The sequence below is a fragment of the Ranitomeya imitator genome, chromosome 1 (assembly GCF_032444005.1).
Source record: "Ranitomeya imitator isolate aRanImi1 chromosome 1, aRanImi1.pri, whole genome shotgun sequence".
In the NCBI taxonomy this organism is placed as follows: domain Eukaryota; kingdom Metazoa; phylum Chordata; class Amphibia; order Anura; family Dendrobatidae; genus Ranitomeya; species Ranitomeya imitator.
The window spans coordinates 967,727,191-967,745,678 of NC_091282.1; the positions used below are offsets into that span (position 1 = coordinate 967,727,191).

Here is an 18,488-nt window from a genome sequence, read left to right on the forward strand (position 1 = left end):
CCTAAACCTCTCCCACCACACTAGAGGCAGCCGTGGATTGCGCCTAACGCTCCCTATGCAACTCGGCACAGCCTGAGAAACTAGCTAGCCTGAAGATAGAAAATAAGCCTACCTTGCCTCAGAGAAATACCCCAAAGGAAAAGGCAGCCCCCACATATAATGACTGTGAGTTAAGATGAAAAGACAAACATAGAGATGAAATAGATTTAGCAAAGTGAGGCCCGACTTACTAAACAGAGCGAGGATAGGAAAGGTAACTTTGCGGTCAACACAAAACCCTACAAACAACCACGCAAAGGGGCAAAAAGACCCTCCGTACCGAACTAACGGCACGGAGGTACACCCTCTGCGTCCCAGAGCTTCTAGCAAGCAAGAAAAAAACAAATAAGCAAGCTGGACAGAAAAAAGCAGCAAACAAACTAACAAAGCCGAACGTAGCTATGCAGAGCAGCAGGCCACAGGAACGATCCAGGAGGAAACAGGTCCAATACTAGAACATTGACTGGAGGCCAGGATCAAAGCACTAGGTGGAGTTAAATAGAGCAGCACCTAACGACTTCACCACATCACCTGAGGAAGGAAACTCAAAAGCCGCAGTACCACTCTCCTCCACCAACGGAAGCTCACAGAGAGAATCAGTCGAAGTACCACTTGTGACCACAGGAGGGAGCTCTGCCACAGAATTCACAACAAAAACCTATCTCAGTTTGGTACAGTAGCTTTGCAGTACCCTGACAATTTTGACAAAGTGACCATATAGTAGTTTTGCACAATTCTGCATTACCATTTTCAATATTAGAGATCTACTCTGCCACAATCTCATGGTATTACGCAGACCGTATATGACATTATTACACACTAAAAAGTATAAAACAGGGCAGTAGTCTGCCTTGCTTCATTCTGCAGAGTCCAGTAAAAATCATACACATTAAACATATAGATCTTTTCCACATTGTACTCACAAAGTGTCAAATAGCATCCATCATCACATGCGTGACCCAGTACGTTAAAATGGATGCGTAAGAGTGGCAATCATTACTCAGACTATAATTTACCCGCTATGTTATGAACAGTACATTTATTGACTGATCATAAGAACGCATTTATTGATTGCTATTATTAGTTTAACCCCTTAATGACCGCCAATACGCCTTTTAACTGACCTGAGATATAAGAGAATAGCCTCCCCATACAGATGACAATCCAGCATCTGTCAGTTTTACACTATAGCTGACAACTTGCTGTACCAGCCACGATCAGTATTTGCACCATCTAAATCTGTTTAACCCCTTAGATGCTGCTGTCAATAGTGACTACATCATTCTAAATGGTTAACAGAGCGTGGGGGCTTCTTCTTTGTCCCAATTGGTGCCCTCAGATCATGATTTTGTTGTCCTGATGTTTGCCATGGCAATTCATGGCCAAATAGCGGCCTTAGAGTCTGACGGCTGTAGTAATCTGTTTAGAAGTTAGAGACATTTAGGTGGTAAAAATACACATTTTCATTTCTGTCATACCACTTTGCATTAATTCCTGTAACGCACCTGAAGGGTTAATAAACTACCTGACCGCAGTTTTTGATATGTCAGGGGGTGCTGTTTTTAAAATGGTATCACGTTTGTGGGTTTCCCAATATATGGGACCCCTAAAGTCACTTCAAACATGGATAAGTCCCTAAAAAAATAAATTTTGTAAATTTCTTTGAAAAAATGAAAAATTGCTGCTACATTTTTAAACCTCCTAAACTGCTAACAAAATAAAATAATATTTTACAAATGGTCCTGATGTAAAGCAGACATGTGGGAAATGTTATTGGTGTATGTATGGTATGTATTGGTGTATGTAAATGTTATATGGTTTGCTGTGGTATGACCATCTGGATTAAAGGGATAATCATTCAAATTTAGAAAATTGCTAATTTTTTAACATTTTTCTCAAATTTTTGATATTTTTTATAAATAAACACAAAAAATGTTGAACAAAATGTACCAATATCATAAAGTATAATGTGTCACGAAAAAACAATCTCAAAATCACTGGGATTTGTTGAAGCGTTGCAGAGTTATTACCACATAAAGTGACACTGGTCAGATTTCAAAAATTTGGCTCGGTCACTAAGGGGTTAATTTTGTTGGGGGAGAGGTGAAATTGTAAACAAACAGCAAGTCCACCATGTCTACCACCGTGCACGTTATAGAATACATAGTAACATAGTTAGTAAGGCCGAAAAAAGACATTTGTCCATCCAGTTCAGCCTATATTCCATCATAATAAATCCCCAGATCTACGTCCTTCTACAGAACCTAATAATTGTATGATACAATATTGTTCTGCTCCAGGAAGACATCCAGGCCTCTCTTGAACCCCTCGACTGAGTTCGCCATCACCACCTCCTCAGGCAAGCAATTCCAGATTCTCACTGCCCTAACAGTAAAGAATCCTCTTCTATGTTGGTGGAAAAACCTTCTCTCCTCCAGACGCAAAGAATGGCCCCTTGTGCCCGTCACCTTCCTTGGTATAAACAGATCCTCAGCGAGATATTTGTATTGTCCCCTTATATACTTATACATGGTTATTAGATCGCCTCTCAGTCGTCTTTTTTCTAGACTAAATAATCCTAATTTCGCTAATCTATCTGGGTATTGTAGTTCTCCCATCCCCTTTTTAAATAAAGGGAAGGGATTATCCCACAGTGAAATAACATTTTTTAGGTCATGGATGGTGTAAAATAAGAAACCTAGGCGCATTCACCTTCCAGCTGCACCACAGATCCAGCTCTGGAGTAGTGTTTGCTCCATTTAGGAGTCACAAAAGTGCTGCAGAGGTCAGGTGACCAGAACAGCGCACCATCCTCTAGTCACCTGACACACACAGCCACTCACAAGCTGAGGCATCCTGTGACCTCCAAACGGAGCAGACACCACTTCCATAGGTGGCACAGACTTCCCAATGGTGTTCGAAGGTGAGTATGCCTGCAATCATAATGTAAAAATTGCCCATGTTTAAAAAAAGCATTATTGACTGTGAGAGTTACAGAATGAATTAGGCCATGCCATGGCAGATTCTGAAGGAGGGCCTCGGAGACTTTTTTCAATGCAACTACAGCATCTGAGTGGTTATCCCCTTATCCTAATAAGGTCAATCACACTTCTGTGAAATCAACCTGTCCAGTTATGAAACAACACTGATTGTGAATCAATCTCTCCTGCTGTTGTGCTAATGGAACGGACAACAGGTAGAAATGATAGGCAATTAGCAAGACAACCCCTTTAAGGGAGTGGTTCTGCAGGGGGTGACCACACACCATTTCTCTGTTCTCGTCCTTTTTCGCTGTTGTTTTGCTCAGTTTTACATTTTGTCATTGCTCTCACCCCTAAAGGTACAGTAGCATGAGTTGGTGTCTGCAACACACAGAAGTTGCTCAGGTAATGCAGCTCATCCAGGATGGCACATCTATGTGAGCTGTGGCAAGAAGGATAGCTGTGTCTGTCAGTACAGTGTCCAGAGCATGGAGCAGATATGGTACAAGGAGACAGGCCAGTACACCTGGAGATGTGGAGGTGCCATAGAAGGCCAAGCAGCAGGACCACAACTGGAATATTTAATTCAGTTTTATCTAGAATGTGGTATTTTAGTGTTCTCTTTATTTTTTTGAGCAATATATATTTCCACTCAAATAGTTCAAATAATTTGTCAAACGGCATTTACTAAATGAAATAGTTCAAGCATACATATGTTGCAGACAGTAAGTTGGTTACTTCTTACCCTGGTTTTGGCATCAATTTGTCCTCCTCGGTCAAGCAATAATTTCACCATATTGGTATTTCCTCTTTTGGAAGCCACATGTAATGGGGTAATTCCATTCTGTGTGGTAAAATTAACAAAAGTATTTAACAACACTGTGGGAATCTATCCACTGGGAAAAGGCACATTATGCTATTCACGTAAATGGGAAAATGTGTTCTTAGAAGAACACATTTTACTTACTATATAAGTGTGGAATTCAAGTGGACAACATCAGTTCAAGCTGAACTAATTAAATTAATCAAGGCACGAAATAAAAGAACAATCTAAAATAACTTCACCACTGAAGATCATTAGGTAAGATGTAAAGTGTTCAAGTATAGTATGTCATACGTGCCACTTCTCATTTGGCACATGCCAGGGCGCAGCTCCACAATCTTGTGGCTCAGAGCACCATGTTTAGATGTGGTGGAAATGTGGCAAATATTACACACCGCAAATATGCCGCAATATAGCATCCTACACATGGATGGGTTTACAAAATATGCTGACAAGTGCCCTTTAAACTCAATCTGTCACTAATATTAGGTGTTAACAAATATTAGCTTAGATTTTTTTCCTTTTTGTGGCCATTAACGCATCTTATATGTTCTTCGAATCTTTTGTCTTATAGTGATTGTCACTGGGAAGCAAACAAGTCTAAAGGGTTCGTCTAGCGTCAGAATGAGTCTGGAGCTGCAGTGGGGTCTCTGGACAATCCAATTCATGGTCGCTCTATGTAAGGTGTCAAACAATTGCCCAATCATCTTCTGAAGAAACAATTTTAAAGAAGAAGACCCGACAAAAAGTTTTATTCTTGTTGTATTTACCTGTGCAATTATGTGTAAGTGTATTCATGTACTTACCGATCCCAGTCTTCCCCGAAACCGGGGCCCTCCGGACCTTTTCTTACCCACATGAGATGCAACCAGACTAAGCGGCTCACACAAGGGTTTATGTGTGAGCCGGAAGTCACTTTCTTGGTGTAAGTCTATGGAGCCTTGTTCTGAGGCTTACATAGAAGGGTTACACTGAAGGGTGTAGCTGCACCCCACACATCGACCTCTGTGTGAGCAAGCAAAGAACAGGAGCGCCCACGAGGGATCAAAAGATAGGACAACGATAGGTAACTATAGCAATACACTTACACATCTTACATAAGGAATCAGGACAATTTATCCAAGAAAAATTTTGCTGGGACTTCTTCTTTAAGAGGACCCCCTAATGAATATTCCTCAGCAAGCATTGTGCTAAGATATATTAATAATATGCAAGTCAGTTACAGTATAAATTAGTGGGAGAAAATCCCATCTAAAAGTACAGAATATATTTATCATAGAATTATGTTGATTGCACAGTATTCATGATTTATCTATTCCTTCATCACGCAGCCAGGGGCAGGCACATCAAACAGTAAGATATCAAGATGTACAGGAGCCTATGGAACACCAGGGGGCGCCATGACATGTATGTAACAATTTTTTTACAAAAGTGCATTTTCATTATTCTAATAGAAAAATGATTGTTTTGTGTGATCTAATAAAGAATTGAGAGATTTAACTGGCACAACATTTTAAATAATCGTTATATATGACTGAAAATAAAGATAAAAACATAAATACAGGGCAGCACGGTGGCGCAGTGGTTAGCACAGCAGCCTTGCAGCGCTGGAGTCCTGGGTTCAAGCCCCATCAAGGACAACATCTGCAAAGAGTTTGTATGTTTTCTCCGTGTTTGCGTGGGTTTCCTCCGGGTACTCCGGTTTCCTCCCACATTCCAAAGACATACTGATAGGGAATTTAGATTGTGAGCCCCAACGGGGACAGTGATGATGTGTGTAAACTGTAAAGCGCTGCGGAATATGTTAGCGCTATATAAAAATAAAGATTATTATTATTATTATTAAATAAATAGAGTTTGGCTTTAAACAATTTTTAATATTCTTACTCTTGCTGTGAAGTCTACTGCGGCTCCTCTGTTCAGCAAAAGCGTTGCCACATTGACGTTTCCATAATGAGCAGCGATGTGTAAAGGTGTAAAACCACTCTGCAAAATCCAAGAAAACAACAAGGTAAATCATAAGCAACAGCTTTTCTCACTACATTGTGTGAGGAAGCATTAGCCGGCAGTAAGAAACATCAGGGCACGGATGGAGGTCCATGGAGGGTCAGTACATAAGAGAAACATGTTAGGCAGCAGGAAGCCAAATTAACTTTAGCAACAATTGGACTTCATTAGTAAAGGGTCTATTCTGGGGAACATCAGGGTGAAAAAAATCAGATTACACACAGCGGGCAAAATAAGCATTGAACACATCACCAATATTCTTAGTAAATATATTTCTAAAGTTGCTATTGACATGAAATTCTCACCAGATGTCGGTAACAACCCAGCGAATCCACACAGGCAAAGAAATCAAATCATACATGTCCATAAATTGAGTCATGTGAATAATGAGAAATGACACGAGGACAAAGTATTAAAAGGAACCTGTCACCCCGTTTTTTCAAGATGAGCTAAAAATACCGTTAAATAGGGGCAGAGCTGTGCTTTACATTAGTGTATTTTGTGAGCCTTTATTCCCCCCCTATGCTGCCGAAATACCTTTGTAAAGTCGCCGTTTTGGGCTGTCACTCACGCTGGTCAGGTCATATGGGCGTGGTGACAGCGCTGTTTCTCCCCCAGATCTCCGTTGGTGGCGTAGTGGTGTGCGCATGTCCATCTGGCAAATCCACTGCGCAGCTTGAAGAAAAATAGCGCGATCTACGCTATTCAGCCGTTTATCGGTGGGCGCGGCCATCTTTGTGAGGCCGCGCGTGCGCAGATGGTTCTTCTCGGCTTCCCGGGGCTTCAGGAAAATGGACGCGGGATGCCGTGCATGCGCACATGGAGATCTCGGCGGCCATTTTCCTGAAGCCGAGTTCGCATCTCGGCTGCAGGAAAATGGCCGCCGCGATCGCCATCTGCGCACGCGCGGCATCCCGCGGCCATTTTCCTGAAGCCCCGGGAAGCCAAGAAGAACCATCTGCGCACGCGCGGCCTCACAAAGATGGCCGCGCCCACCGATAAACGGCTGAATAGCGCAGATCACGCTATTTTCCTTCAAGCTGCGCAGTGGATTCGCCAGTTGGACATGCGCACACCACTACGCCACCAACGGAGATCTGGGGGAGAAACAGCGCTGTCACCATGCCCATATGACCTGGCCAGCGTGAGTGACAGCCCAAAACGGCGACTTTACAAAGGTATTTCGGCAGCATAGGTGGGGAATAAAGGCTCACAACATACACTAATGTAAAGCACAGCTCTGCCCCTATTTAACGGTATTTGTAGCTCATCTTGAAAAAACGGGGTGACAGGTTCCCTTTAAACACATGAAGAACGAGGAGCAAAAAGCCATGGAAAGTCATGGCACCAGATGAAATCTATCAGTAATTAGAAAGCAATCCTGCCACTTAGTGAAATAATATCAGCTGGTTCAACTGATGGTCTATAAAAAGGCGTCTCATCACCAAGGTGCCACGCACGTAGCTGTTATGATCAGGTGGCCTTGGAGCAGCATGAAAACTTTCTCTGGAGTAGGTGGTAACTATACGGACCGCAAACCCTGATCTTAACACCGCAACTAGAAGTAGCCGTGGGGTGTGCCTAACAAAACCTAGACACCTCGACACAGCCGGAGAACTAAATACCCCTAAAGATGGAAATAGGAAAACTATCTTGCCTCTGAGTAGACCCCCAAAGGATAGGCAGCCCCCTACAAATAATTACTGTGAGTTGGAGAGGAAAAGACACACGCAGGCAGAAAAAAGGCTTAGCAAAGGAGGCCACTTCTAGCTAAATAGAAAAGGACAGGACACTAAGCGGTCAGCATAAAAATACTACAAAGATATCCACAGCAGAAAATACAAAACTCCACCACCTAACTAAAGATGTGGAGAGTATAACTGCAACTCCAGAGAATCCAACCAGACTGACAAAAGCAACTGACACAGTCAAAGCTGGAGCAAATAGAAACAAAAGATCAGCACTGAAAATAAGCACACAGCAAGTGTGCTTCAGAAAAAGAAATAAACACTTATCTTTGCTGAACTGGCAGCTAAGCAGGTGAGGCCAGGCAGAGATCCAATACTTCCAAAGAAACATTGACAACTGGCCAGGGCTAATGAATCCTGCACACTTAAATATCCCAGTCAGAACAGCAATTAGCAGATACACCTGGCCAGGACTGTGACTCGGAGACAACTGCATTCCCAGCTACAACCACTGGAGGGAACCCAAGAGCAGAATTCACAACACGTAGCACCTCATGATGGGTAACACCAGTGAGCTGTCTTTAAGACTTTCGTAAACTTATTGTTGCAAAACATACTGATAACACTGGTTACAGAAGAATTTCTATACTACTGAAGGTTCCAGTGAGCACTGTTGGGGCCATAATCATGAAGTGAATTTCACCATAAACCGGCCAGGAGCACCCCGCAAGATTTCAGACAGCGGAGTGAAAAGAATTGTCAGAAGAGTTGGCCAAAAGCCAAGGGCCACCTGTGGAGAGCTACCTGGAATCAGAACTCAGCCTCCATGGCACAACACAAGACTCCATTGCTGAACATAAAGCATGTTCAAACAAATGTAAACTTTGCTCAACAACATTTAGAAAAGACTGAAATACTGGGAGAATATCATTCTCTCAGATGAGACCAAAATTGACCTCTTCAGATGCCATAATACACACCATGTTTGGAGGCCAAAAGGTACTGCATATCTCCCGAAAATCATCAGACCAACAGTGAAATTTAGAGGTGGGAGGTGGGGCTGTTTTTCAACATACGGTACTGAAAAATTTCATGTACAGTAAGTGAAGAAAGGATAAATGGACAAATCTGCTGTCATCTACCAGGATGATGAAGATGAAACGAGGGTGGACATTCCAGCAAGACAGTTATTCCAAACATACAGCCAAGGAAACTCTCAATTGATTTCAGAGAAAGAAAATAAGGGTGATAGCGAATCACCTGACCGGAATCCAATAGAAAATGTGTGGAAGGAAGTTCAGAGTTCATAGAAGGAACAAATGGGACCTTCAGGATTTGAAGAGCGTTTGTGTGGAAGGACGGGCCAAAATCACACCTGAGCAATGCATGCGACTAGTTTCTCCTTACAGGAGGTTTCTTGAAACGGTCACCACAATAAAGGCTTTTGTACAAAGTATTAAATAAATTTCAGTAAGTTTACTCAATATTTTCTCCCTGTGTCATTTCTTATTATTACACATAACTTAATTCATGGCTATCTATGGTTTTATTTCTTTGCTTGTGTGGATTGGATGGGTTGTTAACGACCTTTGGTGAGAATTCCATGTCAATATCACCTTTAGAAATAAATTTACTTAGAAAATTGGTGACTTGTTCCAATACTTATTTCACCAGCTGTAAGGGCGCATTGAATGTTTGAATACGATGGACATCATGTGCGTGTGTTCTGGCGAATCCTGCACTCAATTGTTGACTTCCATATTTAGAGGGGTTGACCAGGACAAACATTTTGTATAGGCAGTGGCCACCTGGTCTCGGTCATCTGCAGTCTACCTGCACAATCGCTGCAGTTAATCACTGGCTTCAGTGGTCTCAAGCCACACACAGAGGTATTTGTGAATGGCAGCAGCAGTCATATACTATAGGTAGATGGTACAAAAAAGTTCAATGTTTATGGATGAAAAAATAGATAGCTAGATAGACAGATAGATAGTAAGAAAAGTTCAGTGTTATGGATAGATAGATAGATAGATAGATAGATAGATAGATAGATAGATAGATAGATAGATAGATAGATCGACAGATAGTAAGAAAAGTTCAGTGCTTAAGGACAGATAGATAGACAGACAGGGTGGGCCATGTATATGGATACACCTAAATAAAATGGGAATGGTTGGTGATATCAACTTCCTGTTTGTGGCACATTACTATACGAGAGGGGGAAAACTTTTCAAGATGGGTGGGGACCATGGCGGCCATTTTGAAGTTGGACATTTTGGATGCAACTTTATAAATGGCGCACCCAGGTGTATCCATATAAATGGCCCACCGTATAGATAGATGATATATAATAGATAGATAACTATAAATAGAGGATATATAATAGATAGATAGATATGGGGTAGATAGATAGATTTATAGATAGATAGATAGGATAGATAGGATAGATAGATTTATTATATCCATTGGAAAAAATTGATTACTGTATTTTCATAAAGCAATGCCAATAATATGACTGCATAGATTGATTGTGTGATACGTTACTGCTGGTTTATCAGCATTGTAGCTGTTGTAATGTGCAGTTTGATGGCCTGCGAGGGAAGGCTCCCAGCAGAAATGATGGTGTGAGCAGAACTTGTGCTCCTCCACCTCCCTGCAATGCAGCACTAGAATGTGTTTATTTCAGCAGCCATTAATGGACACAGTATCTGCAGTGCATGGCATGGGCTAGTTATTATAACACAATTACACACTGACTACAGATTGCTGTACGGACATTATATTATAGTGCATATTGTATTTTGTATGGTATATACTATGTTAAGCGGCTTTACTGCAAATCTGCATTGTGAAAAGCCTCTGAATGTCAGATGATGCTGTTACATGGCATTATCTCTGCCAATGATTATGAAGTTGTTTGTTCAGAGACAATCAATCTGAATGTATAGGGAGGATGGGGCTTTATTGACATCTGCTGCAGTTTGGATCCAAAGGTCATGAATGAGACAATGTGTGGACATGGTTTCTTCATATATATAACTACCCTCAGGATGGAGATACCCTTTACAAACAAATGTCAATTACTAATATCTGCTCTCATTGGAAAAAAGTATTGTTGTGTAATGAAAATACGAATGTTATCCACTGTAAGAGCAACTGGGCATCGTAGAGGGGAGTCTCCATCAAACAGTAAAAAACTCCAGAGGCTCCACGAGTTCTTACTCATGACAAATGGTGCTGATTGACAAGCCAGCTTTTATTTAGAAAAGACGTTATTAGGGAACCCTACTGTTTCATAGCAAGTTCCTTTGTCTAGTGATGGAAGATTTGTGCTCCAGGTAATGATAAATGTACTTCTAATATGCTCTTTGCCAAACCTTTTTTTAAGGACTAGACTAGACTGACGTTGTCAGAGCCCACTGATAGCCAGAGGTATGGCAGACAGTTAAATGTGTATGAGTTTGATAGATAAACTTGGCACACACAGAACGTAGATGCAGTGAAATTTAATGAGGTAAAGTACATACAGTAGACGTTTCGGTCTGTTTAGACCTTCATCAATGTACCTCACAGAAATATTTGTGAGTCTCAGGGTCATATATTGTAGATGGGGGATCCCTATGATAATGGGTTGACCGGTTATACCGCAGTGACACCAGGTCAAGAGACGTTAGTAGTTGGATGGACGCAGTATCCACTGCTTGTCCAGTGACACCGTGGGTCTACTGACACCAGTGTAGCAGCCTTTTAGAAATCCACAAAGCTGTCAAGCTCCGGTCAGGAGAGCCGCGGCCAGTCCATGCATTGCGGTCTGATCTTGGACCGATTTGCATGGATGCCTGAATGAGCCCTTAAAGAGCATCTGTCAGCAGGTTTTTGCTATCTCATATCACTGGGTTTACTGGGTGCAGCCATTCTGACACAATGAGAGCTTTTAGATTTACTGTAGCGGAGCTCAGAAAGCTAACCCCAACCACACCATGCTCTGTATATACAATAATTAACACATATGTTCTTATTTCAGAATTATTGTCTCCCACCTAAAGTTAAATATAACTGCACATAGCAGAGAAAGCCTACATAAACAAACGAACATGTGGAGTTGTATCGGTATATCACAGCATAAAGGTGCCCCTTGGAAAAAAGTACTAGCGAAACGGCATCGTCTGGATTTTCTTCATACATGTGGACATGATTCGATCTCTAAAAGTAAGTTCACTGGGCCTTATGCTACGTTACTAGTTTCAAACTATATATATTATTTTGTTGATGAAAGGCCTTAGAATTACATTAAGACTTTATATTAGGCTGTTTCGTTCTTTCACTTTCATACAATGTTGTTGAAATCGCATATTGGACCTTGATGTGGGTGTTATGTATTCTGATCATGTAAGGTGTTCAGAACTGCACTATGCACTTTATTTTGATCTTACACTGCACTTTATCTGCTAAATGCTTGGATATCCTCTATACTGGAATTTTGTATTTTTTCAATCACTTTAAATTCCAATCGATATCTAACCATATTCACATTTGAATGGTCCCTGTCATTGCTTGCCAATGCATACTGAATGAGGCCCTTTATGCCATGATATACCCATACAGTTCTACCTGTTCGTTTGTTTTTGTAGGCTTTCCCTGCTATTTTATATCGTAACATTATTTTTTCATATTTTCAATAACAGATATATTTTAACGTATTCTATGAATATCTGTTTTTGGAACCTGGGAATACTGGAATCTCGGGTTGAGAAGTTATATCTGTGTATATAGTGTCTATAGAGAGTGAGCTGCTTGTCACAGAAGGGGGTGGAGTTGGACTACAAGGCACGCGCTGCTGTGTGTCAGTAGTGATAAGCTCCTGGAGCTAAGACAATGATTGCAAGTAAACAAAAGAACAGAGCTAGATAAGAGAAAAATAGCTGAAATCTGTGTGTTACCCCCTACCTCATGCTATCTTCAGATTAAACAGTAAAGACCTGCTGATAGATTCTCTTTAATCACGGACAGCACACGGATTGTACACAGATAGCATCAATGTAGACTTGCCGAGGTGCTCATTGCTAGTGTGATCCTAACTTCTGCACAGTAACGTAGAAACCCGAGCCCTTTAGCAATAAGCAATTTGCACTGAATTTCCAATACTTTACAAAAAAACGCTGCAAACTTTCCTTGTATCACAGTTATACCTAGGCTGTGAAGTAGCCGAATTCTCTCCACATTGTGAGACCCCATTGTTCGGTCTGAGAAGTAAGGGCCTCCAGCATTTTCAGATTTCTCATTAGTAGAGAATGCAAATTCTCTGTGTTATACCCTGGCCAACAACGTTACATTTAGTAGTTCTATAAATGTATGAAATAATAAGGAGCAAGGGAGAAATACAATGGATTTTGGTGGTAAAAGAGCTTTGTGCCAAATCATCAGATTAGCTTATTATTTTCCATTCCTGAGTGTTGATTTCTGGGACCATAACTACATCAGAGAGATTATTTATACAGTGTATACTCTATGATAATGTCAGTGTATACTATATATAGACTGACATTTTACAAGTTTAGAGCAATGCTCATCCACTCTGGATATGCTGCTCTCATATCCTGCCGACATCCGAGGTCAGCCCTAAGGAATTGAGAGAACGACAGCTAACGCTGACTGGATAAAGGGTTCACATGACCTAACAATGGCACACCAGATGGCGCTGCTACGGGAGGGGAGTATAGGGTATTTTTATTTCAGAGGGGCTTGTCCTAGTAGTGGACAATTCCTTTAACATATAACTCCATATCAGTCATTACTGATTTAGAGTCACATGTCTGACAGTTCGGACTTTCCACTCGTACCATGTTTTAGATCTGCTTTAGAAACTCTTTCTTTCCTCCTGTGTAATCTCCCATGTTCCCTCTATCACACATTTACACTCAGGAGAATTACCGTAAATTGAAAGCTGATACTTTTCAATACAGTGGAAAAAAAAGTAATATTCAGTGTACAAATGGGGAAATGCAGAAAATACAACAATAGTATACTCTGTGACAGCGTAGATGCATGCAACATAGCAGCAAGAAGGAATGTATTAGATATACCTCTGTCGTCCTATTCACCATCATCTGAAGTTGCATAATTTGGAAAAAGAGCATATATTAGATGCAATCGATAAGTCATCACATTCAACACATTTTTGTTATTGCCAATGGCTGTAGGAACTGCCATAAACACTTGTCTGCACTATACTATACAACTAATCTAAAAGCAATACTACTACATAAGACACTGTATGTCCCTAGCCTCTTAAAGACTGGAAACTATACGCCATTCTCAACGATTCCTTCCTTGGCAAGTTTTATCATCATTCAATATATTTTTATTAAACCATTTGGATATTTTTAGTAACATCTGAATCCCTTGGCAAGTTTAAAATTATCAGACTCCCCAATAGGTGGCAGTAGAGAGGCAGCTTTATTTGTTCCAGAGGGGATCTAATTTGCATATCTTTTTCCCAGGGAGCATTGCTTGGCTTATACTTCTGCCTCCATCAGTTTGGCTAACCCCATTAATGTGGCTAACTGATGTTTGGGGCAGACACAGAAAGTTTACTGCCTTTGTTCTTTTGGTTGAATGAAGACAGAAGTCCATTGGGCACAACCTATAACCTGTCGTGTAGATCCAGAAGAGACGCTAGTTTGATTTATATTCTTAGTCATGTTGCAAAGTTAGTTAAAAACTTGACCAGGGTGGCTACAATATGTAGGTTTTCTTAATAACCTTCCCGAAATCTGCTGTACACGTGCAAGGCATTTCCGCAAACCTCTAAAAACATACAGGGTGATCAAAAACGTTATGTAGTCCAAAATGGTACCAACAGCTATCGTAACTAAGCAATGTGCAGACATGGTGCCAATAAAAACTTGAACTCATCCCGAAAAAAAACAGTTAGCCTCATCATGTATGGCACTGCTGCAGTGGGGAGAACGTAAGTTTGGGTTTTACCAATATGATAATGGTGGACGCTCACACCCGACACATCCACCGATCAGCTTCAAATTGCTCCGACAGCTATCGGAACTAGGCAATGTCCAAAATGGTACCAATAAAAACTTGAACTCATCCCGAAAAAAAAAATGCCTCTATTCAGATCTGTTCTTTGTTAACGTAAAATTAGAGACTTTCCACGTTACTAGTACCTCAAAGGCACTGGAAAAGCGATATGAGAAACCATCCAGTAAAATCCATGCAACCAACGTGCCCAAACCAGTTAGCCTCATCATGTATGGCACTGCTGCAGTGGGGAGAACGTAACTTTGGGTTTTACCAATATGATAATGGTGGACGCTCACACCCGACATATCCACCGATCAGCTTCAAATTGCTCCGTCAGCTATCGGAACTAAGCAATGTGCAGACAGAACACAACAGCCCCATTCACTGTTTAGTGGCCGCTGCCAAGTACTGCACGTTATCTACCATGGAAGTGAATGTACTGCAGTTCTTTCCAGCGGCTACTAACCAATGCACCGTTCTGCTGTGTTCTACTACTACATAGCTAAGTTCTGGCATCTGCCGGAGGATTTTTCAGCTGATCACTGGGGAACCGGATCCTGTTAAATCTCATATTGAGGTATGTCATCAATGTTAAGTCCTGGTCAACTTATGGGCACATGTCACCAGAAGCAAAACCTGCTCACTTATAGTTCCCAAAATGGGGTCACTTAGTGGGTTTTCTGCAGTTTTGGCACCACAGGGCTTTGCATGTTGAATCTTCAAACTATGTAAGCATCAAAAGCCAAATAGTGTTTCTTGCCTTCCAAGCCCAGTCGTGTAACTCACACAGTAGTATCTGACTACACATTGGGAATTGCTGCATTCAGGAGACATTGCGTTACAAAGTTTGTAGTGTTTTATCCTACAACCACTTATGAAAATAAAGACTTTGAGGCCAAAACATAATTTTAGGAGAAAAAATGAAATTTTTAATTTCCACGTCTCAGCATTATAAAATTCTATGAATAAGCTATGGGTTCAAAATGTGGTGCAAGCGGAGAAAGGTCCTGATGATGTTGAGAACTTTGGACTATTGATCAGCGCCTGCACTGCCCCCTCTGAGGAGATAACCCCAGACAATGAGAGCGCTTGTATGAAATATCAACCAGGAGAGGCAGGTCTCTGAAGCAAGGGTGACCTGTCAGAGAGCAGAAGCAGGCGGTGAGCGGGCTATAGGAAGAGAGGCAGGAGAGCTACGTGCAGGCTCCTACCCGCTGCACTTGTAACTCATTATCATAAGCTCAATTTCTCTAAAACGATAAACTAAAATTCTACAAGCAAGATAAGGATTTAACCAACATTAACACACCCTTATGCACATGCTATTACTTAGGGGTAAAATACTGATGAGAGGATCCCTTTAGTAATTTATTTTTATCAATGCAAAGTGAATGAACAAAAGGGAAATAAATCAAACTTTGCCTTCAAAGCAGCATCAATTCTTTAAGGTGCACTTGTAAACTGAAGGAACTAAGCAGGGAGTATGTTCCAAACATCTTAGAGAACCAACCACAGATCTTCTGTATTTATAGGCTTGCGAAAATCCTTCTGTGTATTCATATAACCGCAGACAAACTCTATGACGATGAGATTACAGCTCTGGGTGGCCATATCATCACTTCCAGAACTCCTTGTTCTCCATCATGCTGAAAATAATACTTAACTACATGGCTCTGTTTGGGGTTGATATTCTGCTGCACAGTAAATTTAAAGCCAGTCAGACGCCTCCATGATGGTATTGCATAATGGATAATTATCATCTGGTATTTCTCAGCTTTGATTGTGCCATTACTCCCAACAAAATCCCCAACTCAATTTGCTGAAATGCAGCATTAACCTGAAAAGAGCCTCCACCATGCTTCACTGTTGCTTGCAGACAGATTATTGTACCACTCTCAAGTCATTCAGGGAACAAACTCTTCATTTACAGCTAAATATTTCACATTTTGATCAGTCCAGAGCACCTGCTGCCATTTGTTTGCACTCCAATTCCTATGTTTTAGTGCATAGTTGAGACACTTTGCCTTGTTAACATGAAAAGGTATGGCTTTTTGACTGCAATTCTTCCATGAAGGCCGGCGTCACACTAGCGTATTGCATCCGATGCGAGAACATCGGATGCGATATGCTAATGACCCTCGGCTCCTGCTCGCAGCAGAGCAGGAGCCGAGTGTCATGCGTCTGTGTTCAGATTCTCTCACACAGGAAGGATCGGAGCACAGCTGCGGAGGAGGCGGAGAAATTAATTTCTCCATCTCCTCCATTGCTTGGGGTCCGCTTATAGCGCACATCACTCGGATGTTATCCGAGTGGTGTGCGCTGTCTCACTCGCACCCATAGGCTTATATGGGTGCGAGTGAGCTGAGAGTTTTCCTCGGTCCGAGACAATCGCAGCATGCTGCGATTGTCTCGGACCGAGGAAAACGGCCGTCAAAAAGTCGGCTGCTGGGAGCTGCCCCATATGGTAACATTGGTCCGAGTGCAATGCAATTTTTTATCGCATTGCACTCGGCTGTTTTAAACGCCAGTGTGACGCCGGCCGAAGACAACTCCTGGCCAAACTTTTCCAAATGGATGTGTCTTTCATCTGAAGCAATAGCTTTTCTTGGCCAATCACTTCTTCTAAAATTCCTGAATGTTGCCCATATCTTGATTCTTTGTCAAATGAAATTGAACATAACATCTGGTATTCCCAGTCTAGAGATTGCTGATGCAATATGACTATCTTGATGAAGTGCTCAGTCTTGCCATGATGTATGACCTGTTAAGTCCACTACCTCATCTTTGCAGCAGAGCTTGGTTGTTCCTCACCTAGTTTCAAAGGTATTCTCAAGTTATTAAAATGCTTTAATTAGCTAAACAGCATGAAAATAATCAAGTTTGAACTGAACTTGCTTTTTCTATCTGCTGTCATTCTCCTACAATGAGAGTTTGCATTTTACATAGTGTACAGCTGATTTCCATAGAACTTGGCCACCAAAGATTAGCCGATCGAGGGCAGCAGGTACATTCCAGGGGAGGAGTTAACGTGTTAGGGTGGTTTCACACTGGCGTTGAGGAGGGCTGCGGATGGCAGCTTACTTCCTCCTTTCTTCCTCCGTGAAGCTCCGCCCATGCTCCGCCTACTGCCGCTTGCGTCCTGCGTTTCCATGCAGTCGCCGCACACATCCACATACAATGCATGTCCCTGCTTACCCAATGTTAAAGATAGGTACGCAGGGAAACGCAGGACGCATGCGGCAGTAGGCGGAGCGTGGGCGGAGCTTCACGGAGGAAGTAAACTGCCATCCGTAGCCCTCCTCAAACCACCCTAAGTCATCTTTCTGCAGCCCATTGATTTATACACAGCAGTTACCTGCTAACTCTCAGCTCCCCCCGACAAGCAGCATCATTATGGCTCTCACTTTCCCAAGCAGTGTGCTTGTCCAAATGCACTTTTATCTCTATATACAAATACAGAGATAGTAATGTAGACTTAAGGAAAAAATTACTGACGGCTGAATGTGTTTCAGCAGGAATTGTGCTGAGGTTTATAGTTCTACTAATAATACAGCTCTGCAACTCACTAGAACTGTCACCCAGAAACCAGGAAATAAGGAGACTGCAGAGGTGTGAGCTGCTCAAGAAACAACCTAAGAATACCCCTTTAAGCCTCTTACACACCGGTTTCTGTTCAGTTAATACCAGTTTCATCCTACATATGAAAATGGTTATTATCCCTGGTTTGGTATAACTGGTTACCAATAAACCTGACTATAATCCTACAAAAATCTCTGACTGTGTGTGACTGTATCTAGAAGAAATGATGTTATTTTGTAGGAAAAGGATGACTTTTTTTTTGTTCATTCACTTTGCATTTTGTACTAAATGATACTAGTAACCTAATAACCTATATGAAAGTATTCTTCGCAC

At 41.6% G+C, this 18,488-nt stretch overlaps 1 protein-coding gene across 47 annotated transcripts in view; it reads right to left on the reverse strand.

Moving 5' to 3' along the window:
- Positions 1 to 18,488, reverse strand: part of ANK2 (ankyrin 2) — a 732,820-nt gene that overhangs the window by 208,587 nt on the left and 505,745 nt on the right. For 42 of the 47 annotated variants that reach the window (XM_069743800.1, XM_069743822.1, XM_069743806.1 and 39 more), the window contains 3 exons: positions 13,622 to 13,645; positions 5,731 to 5,829; positions 3,766 to 3,864 (listed from right to left, as the gene is read on the reverse strand). In XM_069743800.1, coding sequence (XP_069599901.1) covers positions 3,766 to 3,864; positions 5,731 to 5,829; positions 13,622 to 13,645 — 222 coding nt within the window. The remainder of the gene's footprint in view (positions 1 to 3,765; positions 3,865 to 5,730; positions 5,830 to 13,621; positions 13,646 to 18,488) is intronic. The other 5 variants (XM_069743825.1, XM_069743817.1, XM_069743802.1 and 2 more) reach the window with 1 other exon arrangement.